Source organism: Anabrus simplex, chromosome 9 (genome assembly GCF_040414725.1).
Source record: "Anabrus simplex isolate iqAnaSimp1 chromosome 9, ASM4041472v1, whole genome shotgun sequence".
NCBI classification, from domain to species: Eukaryota; Metazoa; Arthropoda; class Insecta; order Orthoptera; family Tettigoniidae; genus Anabrus; species Anabrus simplex.
Genome location: NC_090273.1, coordinates 120,710,370 through 120,723,505, shown reverse-complemented (window position 1 = coordinate 120,723,505; position 13,136 = coordinate 120,710,370). Strand labels below are relative to the sequence as shown.

General features: G+C 39.8%; 1 protein-coding gene across 1 annotated transcript in view; it reads right to left on the bottom strand.

Moving 5' to 3' along the window:
* The window catches only part of LOC136880928 (E3 ubiquitin-protein ligase RNF216), a 162,309-nt gene that overhangs the window by 21,585 nt on the left and 127,588 nt on the right, over positions 1-13,136 (bottom strand). Inside the window, exon 8 of the mRNA XM_067153457.2 lies at positions 2,893-3,003. Within this exon, the coding sequence (XP_067009558.2) occupies positions 2,893-3,003 (111 nt within the window). The remainder of the gene's footprint in view (positions 1-2,892; positions 3,004-13,136) is intronic.

Here is a 13,136-nt window from a genome sequence, read left to right as displayed (position 1 = left end):
TAATAATAATAATAATAATAATAATAATAATAATAATAATAATAATGAAGACGCCCTTAACAGAGATCTCTTCCATAAGAAAATATTGACGAACGGGCTAAACCGAGACGAGCAACCAAAGAGAAGACACGGTGCCCCTTGGACAGAGGAGCGTAAGCAGGCCCACTCACATAGAATGAGGGAAATTTGGGCTCTAAAGAAGGCCAAGTTCAGTGTCAAATGCAACAAGACTTAATGTGGTCCTTGATGGCCCCAGCGAATTATATATAATAATAATAATAATAATAATAATAATAATAATAATAATAATAATAACAACAACAACAATAGTTACTGATGTTTTGTACTGCAAATGTTCTTTTATGTACCGGTACCAGTAAATCTACAGACACGAAGCTGATGTATTTGAGCACCTTCAAAGACCATCAAACTGAGCTAGGATTGAAACTGCCAAGTTGGGCTCAGAAGGCCAGAGCTCTACCATCAGAGCTACTCAATCCGGCAATGTCATGTATAGAATACGGCATAAATGCTCTTTGTTTTATTCATCAGGCCCATATATTTTCAGTGTATGAGAGCATAATCAGCTTCAAAGGGAGAGTTAAATTCAAAAGTGCACAACCCAAATAACCCCCACAATTTGGCACAAAAATGTTGCTTTATCCTCCTGTTCCAATGGGTACCTATCAAGGACAGTGATAAAGACAGGCCTTGCAGCGAGATTATCACGACCACCTTGGTCTTTGACTTAGTCACCGATATGTCATAGAATCTAGTTTTCTTGTTTACATCCGTAGCCTGAAGATCATATATTTTTGTTTATGCATCATATTGATAATGTTCAATAGGTTGATCAGATTTTTTTTTTTACAATTTGCTTTATGTCGCACCAACACAGAAAGGTCTTATGGCGACAATGGGATACAAATGGGCTGGGAGTGGGAAGGAAGCAACCATGGCCTCAACTGAGGTACAGCCCCAGCATTTGCCTGGTGTGAAAATGGTAAACCATAGAAAACCATTTTCAGGAGTGCCAACAGCAGGGTTCGAACCCACTATCTACCGAATGCAATCTCACAGCTGTGCGCCCCTAACCACATGGCCAACTTGTTCGGTGAAGAAAGTTATCATCCTATGTGTAGTAGTATTTGTTTATAATTTTACAAATCTGCATTTGTGTTATCTTATGTTGTTGTTAAATTTTGTTATCGCTGGTGTGCGAGAGTAAAAACATTGGGACTGTATGCAAGATTTTGAGCTTGAAAGGTATGTTAAATGGGATACATGTTTGGGTTTTCTGATCAGATATCTATTATTACCCATCCACATTTATTCGTGTAATATGCTAATAATTCTGATGCGTTATTTTTTCAGATAAGTCAGATTTTGCAAAAGCTGGTTGCTGTACCTAAATTCAGGCCACGGTCACTTCCTTCCCCCTCCTAGCCCTGTCCTATCTCATCATCACCATAAGCTCTCACTGTGTCAGTACGATGTTAGGAAAAAAACGGTCTGCTCTAAACCACAGTAATTGATTGTGATACAGTCTTGAGGTGTTCAAGAGTTCATAGGAATTTCAGGCAACACAGGCTTTCATACAATAGGTTATTTAGCTGCTGATTTCCTACCCTGAAGGCTGAGTCTCAACTTCTGGTCTATTCTGGGCTGAGATTTTCATCTCAGAAAACATGTAGCGTCATGAAGGGCATCCGACTTAACCCTTTCCTGCCCATATTAAAATGCACGTTTTCCCCAGAATTAAAGCAATTCTTTTCAGCCTTCATTATGATAATGCAGACATGTAAGCAGCATGCTCATTCGTTTTCTAGGGAATTAAATCGAAAATGTTTTCATCAAATTTAAGGGAGAAATACTCTAATGCTGTACTAACCATAGGATGAGAATGGCAAGGTCCTACCTCTTCAGTAAAGTCCGCCGGTTCGACGTAAGACAATGTATTTGTCCACTGAAAGTTAGGCCTACGATCTACGTCGTCATTTCCTGAAATATCGTCACTTTCATTTTCACTTTCCACTTCACCGAGTTCACTTAAGCCACTACTAACAGTTTCACGGTCAGAATTATCGTTCACCAAACGTTCAATGTCGTTATCACATATTTTCACGCAAATTAAGTGTCGATATGTTTGTTTACAATAAGTCACTGCCTTCCGTATTTTGTGTTCTAATACGCCTGCTAAGGTTTTAAAAGAAGAAAACTAATATCTTTGGTCTCTAGGAAGTGCACATGCTAGTAACAGTAAGTTATATTTGTCTATCGGCCGATAGCTGGCTCATACATGCGACTAGAAGTACAAGTACGCTTTACTACGCTATGGGCGGGAGGCCCTAAGCTTTCGCGCTACGCATTACTACGCTATGGGCGGGAGAGGGTTAACCACTGGCCAAAATCAAAAATGAGCCCGAGTGGTTTCAGTGACCCCAGAAATAAATGGGATAAGTTGGAGAAAGTTTTATACAGAACTACTAAAGCTAAATGACCTGTTTTATGAAAAGCCTATTTATTTTGAACTGAAGAACACTGTCACCTCAAGACTTGTGTCACATCAGCACGTGCTTTAGAGCAGTCATTTTCTCGACCTGCTTTATGCTGCTCTGAGAGGTCATGTGGCAATGACGGCATAGAACAGGGCTAGGATTGGGATGGAAGGGACAGTGCCCTGGTGTGAAAATAGGAAACCACAGAAAATCTTCAAGACTGCCGACAGTGCCCAAACTGCACAGCCAACTCACTCGGAGTATAGTGGTACCACAGAAAATTTTACAACAAAAGAGAAAACTTTCTGGTGAATGACACCCCATAAACTCGCTTTCTATTTCTTTGACAACTGTCTTCATAGTTGAGCTAAACAGGTAATATTTAATTTCTTACCTGACGAGTGCTTGGGTCATCTTATCTTCAATGTACTGTCTCATGCGAATCTCTTCAGGCTTTTCGACTTCGTTGCAACGAAGAGGAATATGGTTTGGCTCCTTACAAGCCCTACAAAGAAGATTGTTATCAAACATTACTCCAAGAACATGAACTGTATTTTTCTATACAACGACCAGCATTAAAAACAATTAACTTATATATAATTATACATCAGAACACTGCATCGGAACAAGAATATATTGTTAAAATGTTCAGGTTACTAGAGATGTAACCTGGAAATTACAAGAAAGAGAATAGTTCAGATGAAGTGACAATGATAAAATTATGGGACTCTTACGCATAACTGAACTATTATTATTAAGCATATGACTTATCGATACATATATAAAATAACTACAATTTAAAACTTAAGCTCTGGACACATTATGTTGTCTAAGGTGTTAAAAAAAGAGGAAGTCTTTTGGATTTCCTTTGTAAACATAGAAAACTTTTTAATGTCATATGTGTAATGATTTCATGTTTTAATGTCAATATTCATGTAATTAAATTTAAGCGTTTCCCAGACTATGAGAAATACTTGCGATGTTTATTCACTGAGGAAGCGAATGGCAGTCCTCAAAACATGTATGAAAATTAAATATTGAATTAATGATGGATATTAAACATTGACAGGCCAGACCAACAACTACCCCTTGTGTTATTCTATAGCTCCCTTGCTAGTGGAATCATGACATGTCAGCAGGGGAGCTCCGGCTGACCTTGTAGTATTGTTTGGAGAGCCATCTGGTATGGTAGCGTGCTACACAATGTTTTCTGTAACTAGTTTGCAGGCTAATCTTGTGCTACTGCTTTTCAAGTATGCGAATCCAGACTGTTTTTACTGGATTTAATACCTTCTGATTTCATTGGTGATTCCAGTTCAAGTAAGTAAGCTAAATATTTTCACAATGGTAAGCATGCCGTGATCTTCCAGTTTATTTCATGCACGTATGTACAAATCTACTGCTACATAAACCAGCTGCAAATATGTAAGTACTTACAAACTTAAAAAATTTCATCCTTGTCATAATTTTTGGACTTTTGAGTGACTTATTAAGACATCTAGCATGAAATATCAGTACAATGTAAGTGTGAAGTAAAATAATATAAAAATTGTATAATGGCAACCGCTGCAAGTTCCCTCGGCATCCTATTCAAATTCCAATCTAGCTTGATTTAATGTGACCTCCAAATGGACTATATTCTCTTTCGGAGTTTCTTCAACGATAAATTACAGACACCAAAAATATATATATATATATATATATATATATATATATATATATACACATACATACATTATCATTATCATTATAGACTGTTATGCCTTTCTGCATTCAGTCTGCAAGCCTCTGTGAATTTACTAAACGTCGCCACAATCCTCGATTTGCAACTAGTGTTGTGGCCTCATTTAGTTCTATACCTCTTATCTTTAAATCGTTAGAAACCGAGTCTAATCATCGTATTCTTGGATTACCTCTACTTCTCTTACCCTCCATAACAGAGTCCATTATTCTCCTAGGTAACCTATCCTCCTCCATTCGCCTCACATGACCCCACCACCAAAGCCGGTTTATGCGTACAGCTTCATCCATCGAGTTCATTCCTAAATTAGCCTTTATCTCCTCATTCCGAGTACCCTCCTGCCATTGATCCCACCTGTTTGTACCAGCAATCATTCATGCAACTTTGATGTCTGTTACTTCTAACTTATGAATAAGATATCCTGAGTCCACCCAGCTTTCGCTCCCGTAAAGCAAAGTTGGTCCGAAATCAGACCGATGTAAAGATAGTTTCGTGTGGGAGCTGACTTCCTTCTTACAGAATACTGTTGATTGCAACTGCGAGCTCACTGCATTAGCTTTACAACACCTTGATTCATTCTCACTTACTATATTACCATCCTGGGAGAACACACAACCTAAATACTTGAAATTATCGACCTGTTCTAGCTTTGTATCACCAATCTGACATTCAATTCTGTTGAATTTCTTACCTACTGACATCAATTAAGTCTTCAAGAGGCTAATTTTCATACCATACTCATTGCACCTATTTTCAAGTTCCAAGATATTAGACTGCAGGCTTTCGGCACAATCTGCCATTAAGACCAAGTCGTCAGCATAGGCCAGACTGCTTACTACATTTCCACCTAACTGAATTCCTCCCTGCCTTTTATATCTTTCAGCAGATGATCCATGTAAACTACAAACAGCAAAGGTGAAAAATTGCAGCCTTGTCTAACCCTTGCAAGTACCCCGAACCAAGAACTCATTCTACCATCAATTCTCACTGAAGCCCAATCGTCAACATAAATGCCTTTGATTGATTTTAATAATCTACCTTTAATTCCATAGTCCCCCAGTATAGCGAACATATTTTCCCTCGGTACCCTGTCATATGCTTTCTCTAGATCTACGAAACATAAACACAACTTCCTATTCCTCTCGTAGCATTTTTCAATTACCTGGAGCATACTGAAAATCTGATCCTGACAGCCTCTCTGTGGTCTGAAACCTCACTGGGTTTCATCCAACTTCCTCTCAACCAATGATCGCACCCTCCCTTTCAAGGTGCCAGTGAATACTTTCCCTGGTATACTAATCAATGAGATACCTTGATAGTTTTTGCAATCCTTCCTGTTCCCTTGCTTACAGATAGGTGCAATTACTGCTTTTGTCCAATCTGAAGGTACCTTACCAACACTCCATGCTAATTTTACTACTCTATGAAGTCATTTCATCCCTGCCTTCCCACTATACTTCACCATTTCAGGTCTAATTTCATCTATTCCTGCTGCTTTATGGAGTTTATTTACCATCCTTTCCACTTCCTCAAGTGTTAATTTCACCAACATCATTTTCCTCCTCCCCACGAGCTTGGCTGTTCGCAACACCACCAGGATGATTTCCTTTTACATCGAGAAGATGTTCAAAATATTCCCTCTCCAGTGATTCCCTCGGATCTATTATGAGTTCACCTGAATTACTCAAAACACTGTTCATTTCCTTTTTCCCTCCCTTCCTAAGATTCTTTATTACTGTCCAGAAAGGTTTCCCTGCTGCCTGACATAGCCTTTCCAGGTTATTACCAATATCTTCCCATGACTTCTTTTTGGATTCAACAACTATTTGTTCTCTGTTTCTTTCATCTACGTACAAATCCCTTTCTGCCTCTGCCCTTGTTTGGAGCCATTTCTGATAAGCCTTCTTTTTACGTTTACAAGCTGCTCTCACTTCATCATTCCACCAAGATGTTTGCTTTTTCCCATCTTTACACACAGTTGTTCCTAGGCATTCCCTTGCTGTTTCTACTACAGCATCCCTGTATGCCACCCACTCACTTTCTATATCCTGAACCTGCTTACTGTCCACTGTTCAAAATTTCTCACTGATCATATCCATGTACATCTGTCTAATTTCCTTGTCCTGTAGATTTTCTACCCTTATTCGTTTGCAGACAGATTTCACTTTTTCTATCCTAGGCCTAGAGATACTTAGTTCACTACAGATCAGATAGTGGCCTGTATCATTGAAAAATCCCCGGAAAACTCGTACATTCCTAACAGATTTCCTGAATTCGAAGTCGGTTAAGATAAAGTCTATTACTGATCTGTTACCTCTAGCCTCCCATGTGTAGTGGTGAATAGCCTTATGCTTGAAGAATGTATTCGTAACTGCTAAACCCATACTAGCACAGAAGTCCAGCAAACGCTTCCCATTCCCATTAGGTTCCATATCTTCTGCACATTTACCAATCACCCTTTCGTATCCTTCAGTTCTATTCCCAACTCTCGCATTGAAATCGCCCATTAGCACTATTCTATCCTTGCTGTTGACCCTGACCACGATGTCACTCAATGCTTCATAAAACTTGTCAACTTCATCCTCATCTGCACCCTCACATGGTGAATACACGGAGACAATTCTAGTCCTAATTCCTCCAACTGACAAATCTACCCACATCATTCGCTCATTTACGTGCCTAACAGAAACTATGTTGCGTGCAATGGTATTCCTGATAAAGAGCCCTACCCCAGACTCTGCCCTTCCCTTTCTAACACCCGTCAAGTATACTTTATAATCTATCTCTTTCTCCTTATCTCCCCTTACCCGAATATCACGTACTCCTAGCACATCCAGATGCATCCTCTTTGCTGACTCAGCCAGTTCTACTTTCTTTCTTCCATAAGCCCCATTAATACTGATAGCTTCCCATCGAATTCCATTTCGTTCGACTAGTTGTTTCCCAGGAGTCCCTCGCCTGTCAAATGGGACTGGGTCTCCGTTACTCCCATAGGTCCGAGGCTTGCTTAAAATGTTCTGAGCTCAGTAAATTCATGAAGCAGGATATTACCCTACTTGTACATAGTCCAAGTGAGGATCTCTCCTCTAATGGGTTATGGACCACCGGTGAATTGAATAGTCCTAGCCGCCTTAGCACAAGGAGGGCCATGACTCAGAATATGTCCGAGATGCCCACTCCCATTCCATAGTAACTGGTATCCGGACTCTCAGGACCACTTACTAGGCCACTCCACCTTTGCCCATGGTTCACGAACTAGGACGCGACTACAGTAACCCACACCACGAACCATATATATATAAATTATTCATGTCTTGTAATTTAAACATGAAATTCAATATTGAATATTCCTACATTCAGTATCATGTTGATTTCTACCTGTTGTACTTCAATGAATCCTTGCCTTTGGATAAGAATGAACTTCTGTATCATTTTTGAATTATTAATTTCAAATCAATTCTATTATATGAAGGTTGGAACTTAAATAGTGGCAACTATTTATTTACAAGGCCGGCCCCATGGTGTAGGGGTAGCGTGCCTGCCTCTTACCTGGAGGCCCCGGGTTCGATTCCCGGCCAGGTCAGGGATTTTTACCTGGACCTGAGGGCTGGTTCGAGGTCCACTCAGCCTACGTGATTAGAATTGAGGAGCTATCTGACGGTGAGATAGCGGCCCCGGTCTAGAAAACCAAGAATAACGGCCGAGAGGATTTGTCGTGCTGACCACACGACACCTCGTAATCTGCAGGCCTTCGGGCTGAGCAGCGGTCGCTTGGTAGGCCATGGCCCTTCAAGGGCTGTAGTGCCATGGGGTTTGGTTTGGTTTTTATTTATTTACAACAGATACAAAAGAGTTACATGTTAGCAACTTTTACTGTCCTTCAATGTAGTCACCAGCGTTGTATATAACCCGTTGCCAGCGATGTGAAAGTCGTAGTATACCTTTAGCAGAGCCTGTTCTGATGGTGGTGCGAATGGAGCGGTCTACTGCCTGGCGTTCCTTCAGGATGTGAAGCACAGTCATATGCACTAATCCGGTTTCTTGGGCGAGCTCACGAATCGTCTGGTTTTGATCACTGTCCAGTATCGCGGCAAGAACATGCACTTTTTCTTCACTAATGCTCGTAGGACGACCTGCCCGATGAATGACCGCCACAGTTTGCCGACCATTGTTGAAGGATTTTACCCAACGTGCGATTGTTCTGTAAGGCAATGCAGATTCCCCGCAAGCCTCTTGAAGACCTTGATGACACTGTCGTGCTGTACGACCTCTGGCACATTCAATCTTGATCGAACTCCGTTGTTCCTGTTTGGAAAACATAGTGACAACGTTACGTTAGACTGCTAGCTCACAAGTGACTGTGTTTCCCTCACTTGTGTGTATGCAGGTAATGTGGGAAGGGCGAGTCCATTTGCTCTGAGGTAAGGTAGGTATGTAACCAACATGTGCTATCAGCGACAATATCAGATTCCGTTGCATAGCGTCTCCACAGCAGTGTTGCCACTATTTATTATTATTGAAAGAAAATGTTTTATCACTCTTTCATGTATTCCTATTAATAGTTTTGAAGTGCGCTGACTTTATTTTCCTTGTCCTTCAATTTTATCTTCACTACAGTGCGTAGCTCAAGTTGGTATCATTTCTTTCTCCTCAATTTAATAATTTATGCTTCCTTAATTATTTTTCTTGTAGTTAATACAGTACTGGGAATGTATAAAACCTGGTAACTAATTTTCAGATTAACAGGAATGTGTCTATTAGAAGGTTTATGTACGTTCATGAGGGCTGAGTTGATATTTTATTTGTACAATATTTTCAGTGGTAATTATATTCTGTCCCAATTTTATCACGTTCACCTTTCTGGCTATTGGTTGCTCTGCTCTATAATGATGCTCCTTATCCTTGTGCGGGTCATGGGTTTGCATTTTTATTCATGTTTATTCTACTGCTACATAAACCAGCTGCAAATATGTAAGTACTTGCAAACTTAAAAAATTTCATCCTTGTCATAACTTTTGGACATTTGAGTGACTTATCAAGACATCTAGCATGAAATATCCTGGCTTTGCAGTTGTTTTTATTCTCCTTCTGTGGGATTTTTACTTTCTTTGGGTCTATGTTTCTTTTCTTTCTTGAGGTCTGTATTTCTGTTCCTTCCCATGAAACTCCTGAGATTTTTTCCAGGAGACACATCCTAATAATAGTCAGTTAATAAGTCTATTTCAAATAAGACAAAGTATTTATCACATATTATGGTGGAAGTTGAAGGCTAATGTTCTCATTTCCTTGATTCATGATTTTACTTAACTATCACCTCGTTAATTTTACTGTATCATAATTTTACTTTCTACCCCCATTGTCTCAGGGTATGTGTTTTTCTTTTTAGGGGTGTTGTTATGGGGCTTTGCCTAGGTGTGGCATAGATATTGATTTCTGCATTGAATTTGTGCCTTATTTCTGGATTTCAACTGGAATTATTATTAATTCTTTCTTGGTTTATGTGGAATCTAATTGGAAGGATAACTTCAATGTGTATTTAATCTGTAATTGCCTACATTTTGGGAGCTCAGCTGGAAATTAGTGTTAAACTTTCAGTCATTCCTTTGTTAACCTCGCTATCCTCCTCCTCTTCTTCATTCATTCATTCATTCCCCTTTTCCAGATTCTCTCTGGGTAGTATTTCTTCAGAGCTATGTATATCTTTTCCTTCATGAGTCCATTTCACTCCTACCCCTGGACTGAGAGGGTCAAATGTCTTGATTAACTTTCTGAACTTACCTCAGTTGTAAATATTAGTGTGATGTATGTTTATATATTGTAGGTCTTTCCAAACTAAATCCGTCCATTTAGCATTTGTTGCTTTCCCTCTAGATACAGTGTTGAAGATCCTTGAAGTGAGTCTCTGGCTGTCCATCCTGACTATACCATTGAACATTAGTCTTCTCTTCCTCACAACTGTTGTAATGCTCTCTATTTTACTGTACAGTTCCCTGTTGTGCCTGATTCTGTACCCATATCCTCCTTTAATGGAACCCATAATACTTCTGAGGATCTTTCGCTCTTTCCATTCCAGTTTTCTGAGTTGTTCCTCCTGGGTCTTAGGCATTCTGAGGCGTACAGTACAGATGGTCTTACTATGGTGTTGTAGTGTGTAAGTTTAAGATTCAAGGAGAGGGATTTAGATTTGTATATATTCTTACAAAGATGATAAGCTCTTTCTAATTTGGTGCATCTACTCTTCATTGCAAGGTCCTTATTGATATTTGGGGTTATCCATTCTCCAAGATATTTGAATGAGTTGGCCTTTCGTATTATTTTGTCCCCCAAAGAAATGAAGCTGGGTGCTACTCTGATGTTGGTCAGAAACTTAGTCTGGTTGACAGCAACCTTCAGCCCTACTTTAGCTATGTGTTCGAGGGAGGATAGCTGTTACATAGCTTCCTCCATACTTGAAGCTAGGGAGGATAGCTGGTATGTAGCTTCTTCCATACTTGAAGCTAAGAGTGTGAGGTCATCCGCGAAGACTAAGCAAGTGACTGTTAACTTGACTTTTTTTTTTTAGCAGATTTTTAAACCAGAGTTGCCAGCTAGTGTATTTGTCCATTCCCGAATGACCTTCTCCAGCAGACAGTTAAACAGGATGGAGGACAAACCATTTTCTTGTCTAACACCTATTTTGATCTTGAAGATTCTTTATAGTACTCCTCTGAATTTGACTTTGGACATTGTGTTCATTAGAGAAGCCTTCACAAGATTCAAAGTCTTCTTATCTAGTCTCAGTTCAGTTATTGTCTCAAAGAGGGACTGCCTGTCGACCGAGTTGTAGGCCTTCTGGAACTCTACGAAAATTGCTACATAGGGTGGGGTGCTGAGATTTTGTAGGTAAAGATAGTTTTGAGGTTGAGAATCTGCTCTGTGCATGACCTTGACTTCCTAAATCCAGCTTGGTACTCTCCTATGCAGGAGTCTAATTGTGCCTCCACTTTTTTAAGCAATGCTTTGGAGAAGATTTTCTAAGTCACTGATAGGAGAGAGATCCCCCTATAGTTGTTAGGGTCTAACTTGTCTCCTTTCTTGTGCCGTGGGTGGATGTAAGCTGAAGTCCAATCCCTTGGTAGTGTTTCCGTCGCCCAAATGTCAGTTATGATCCTGTGGATACTGTCAATTGACTCTTCATCTGCATGTTACCATAATTCTGCAATGATGCTGTCTTCACCTGCTGCTCTGTTGGATTTCAGTTCAGAGATGAGCTGTTCGATTTCTTCTTTGGTAGGAGGAAGGGAGTCAGGGGTTAATAACATTCTTGGGTTGAAACTGTAGTTCTTTCCTCGGGTTTCCTTCACTGAGGTGGTCATCAAAATATTTTGCAAGGGCTGTAGTGCAATCTTCATTGTTCATTTTCAGTTCACTGTCTGGTCCTTGAAGGTAACGTGTTGGAGGTGGATAAGCGTTTGTCTGAGATTTTAGAGTTTTGTATAGGTTACTGATGTTGTTCCTTTGAAAGTCTTTCTCTGCCTGAACTATGATGTCGTTCTATTGCCTCTTAGCATTTCTAATGGTTTTGGCCGTGTCTTTGTTAAGATGGCTATATGATTTTCCATGCTTTTGTTGCAGTTCCATTTCACCCATGCCTGCCTTCTCTCCTCTACTGCCTTATCACATGCTGGCATCCACTGTGGGTGTTTACTCCTTTTGGTTGCAAGGATGGTTTCTGTTGTTGTCTATCAGTGCCTTCTGTAGATTAGGACGATGATGATGCTTGTTGTTTAAAGGGGACTAACATCTAAGATAATCGGCCCCAGTAGATTAGGCTAATCCTTTTTTAATCTGATTATTACTTAGGACCTTAGTAAAGTTGTTGTCTTTCAACTGGGCTGGATTAAATTTTGGGACTCAGGACCTGCACTTCGTGAGTGGAATGAAATTTGCTTTGACCAAAGATAGGTAATGGTCTGAATCGATACTGGCACCTCTCAATACCTTGACATTCATTATTTCCTTACTATTCCTTATACTGATGACAACGTGGTCTAGCTGGTACTCTCCTAGGAAGGAACTGGGACATCGCCAGGTCTTGGCTTTTTGTGGGAGGTGTCTGAATGCTGTAGATTTTAGAACAAGGTTGTGATTCTTACACAGACTGATCAGCCTATCACCATTAGAATTGGTTCTCTTGTGGGCCGGGTATTCTTTGACTATGTTCTTGAATCTGTGCTCCTTATCAATCTGGGCGTTGAAGTCCCCCATCAAGATGACCACGTAGTGTTCTGGAATGTTATCGATTGTCTCTTCCAGTTCTTCCCAAAAGCACTCAATACTTTCAATATCACTCTTTATTAGTATAATTGGTAGGTGAATGGAAGTTAACAATCGTGTCGGCTTTGTTGAGACTTCTGAAGGCAACAGTGGGCGTTCTCCCATTGGGTGATAAGAAGGAGATAATGGAGTTGATCATTTTAAATAAGCTTCTATTATACAGGTTACTTAAGTATTCATATATTTTAATAACTGACAAAGAAAACTTACTTAAGAACTGGTATTTCAAATGCTTCCTAGCATTTCATTGAAAAGATTTTACTGTAATTATTCTTGGGTGATTTGTACTTTAAAAGATTTCTAACAGTTCATTAAAAAAAATATTTTTGTATGCAGAGGTGCCAACCTTTGAAGTGGGTTTTCAGTAATGCCCCTTCACCCTGGAAATTTTCGAGTCAAACCCAATGTATCACCTACCTTTACGATAATGACATCCTCTTGCCGTTCCCTACAGCAATCTATTCTGAAGTATTCGTTTTCAAATTACACTGCAAAATTTGCACCATTACCAGTTAGTTGGACAATATCCAACGAAATAAATATTCAGACATGAAAAACTTGGCGCAGGACAGGCAACCGTG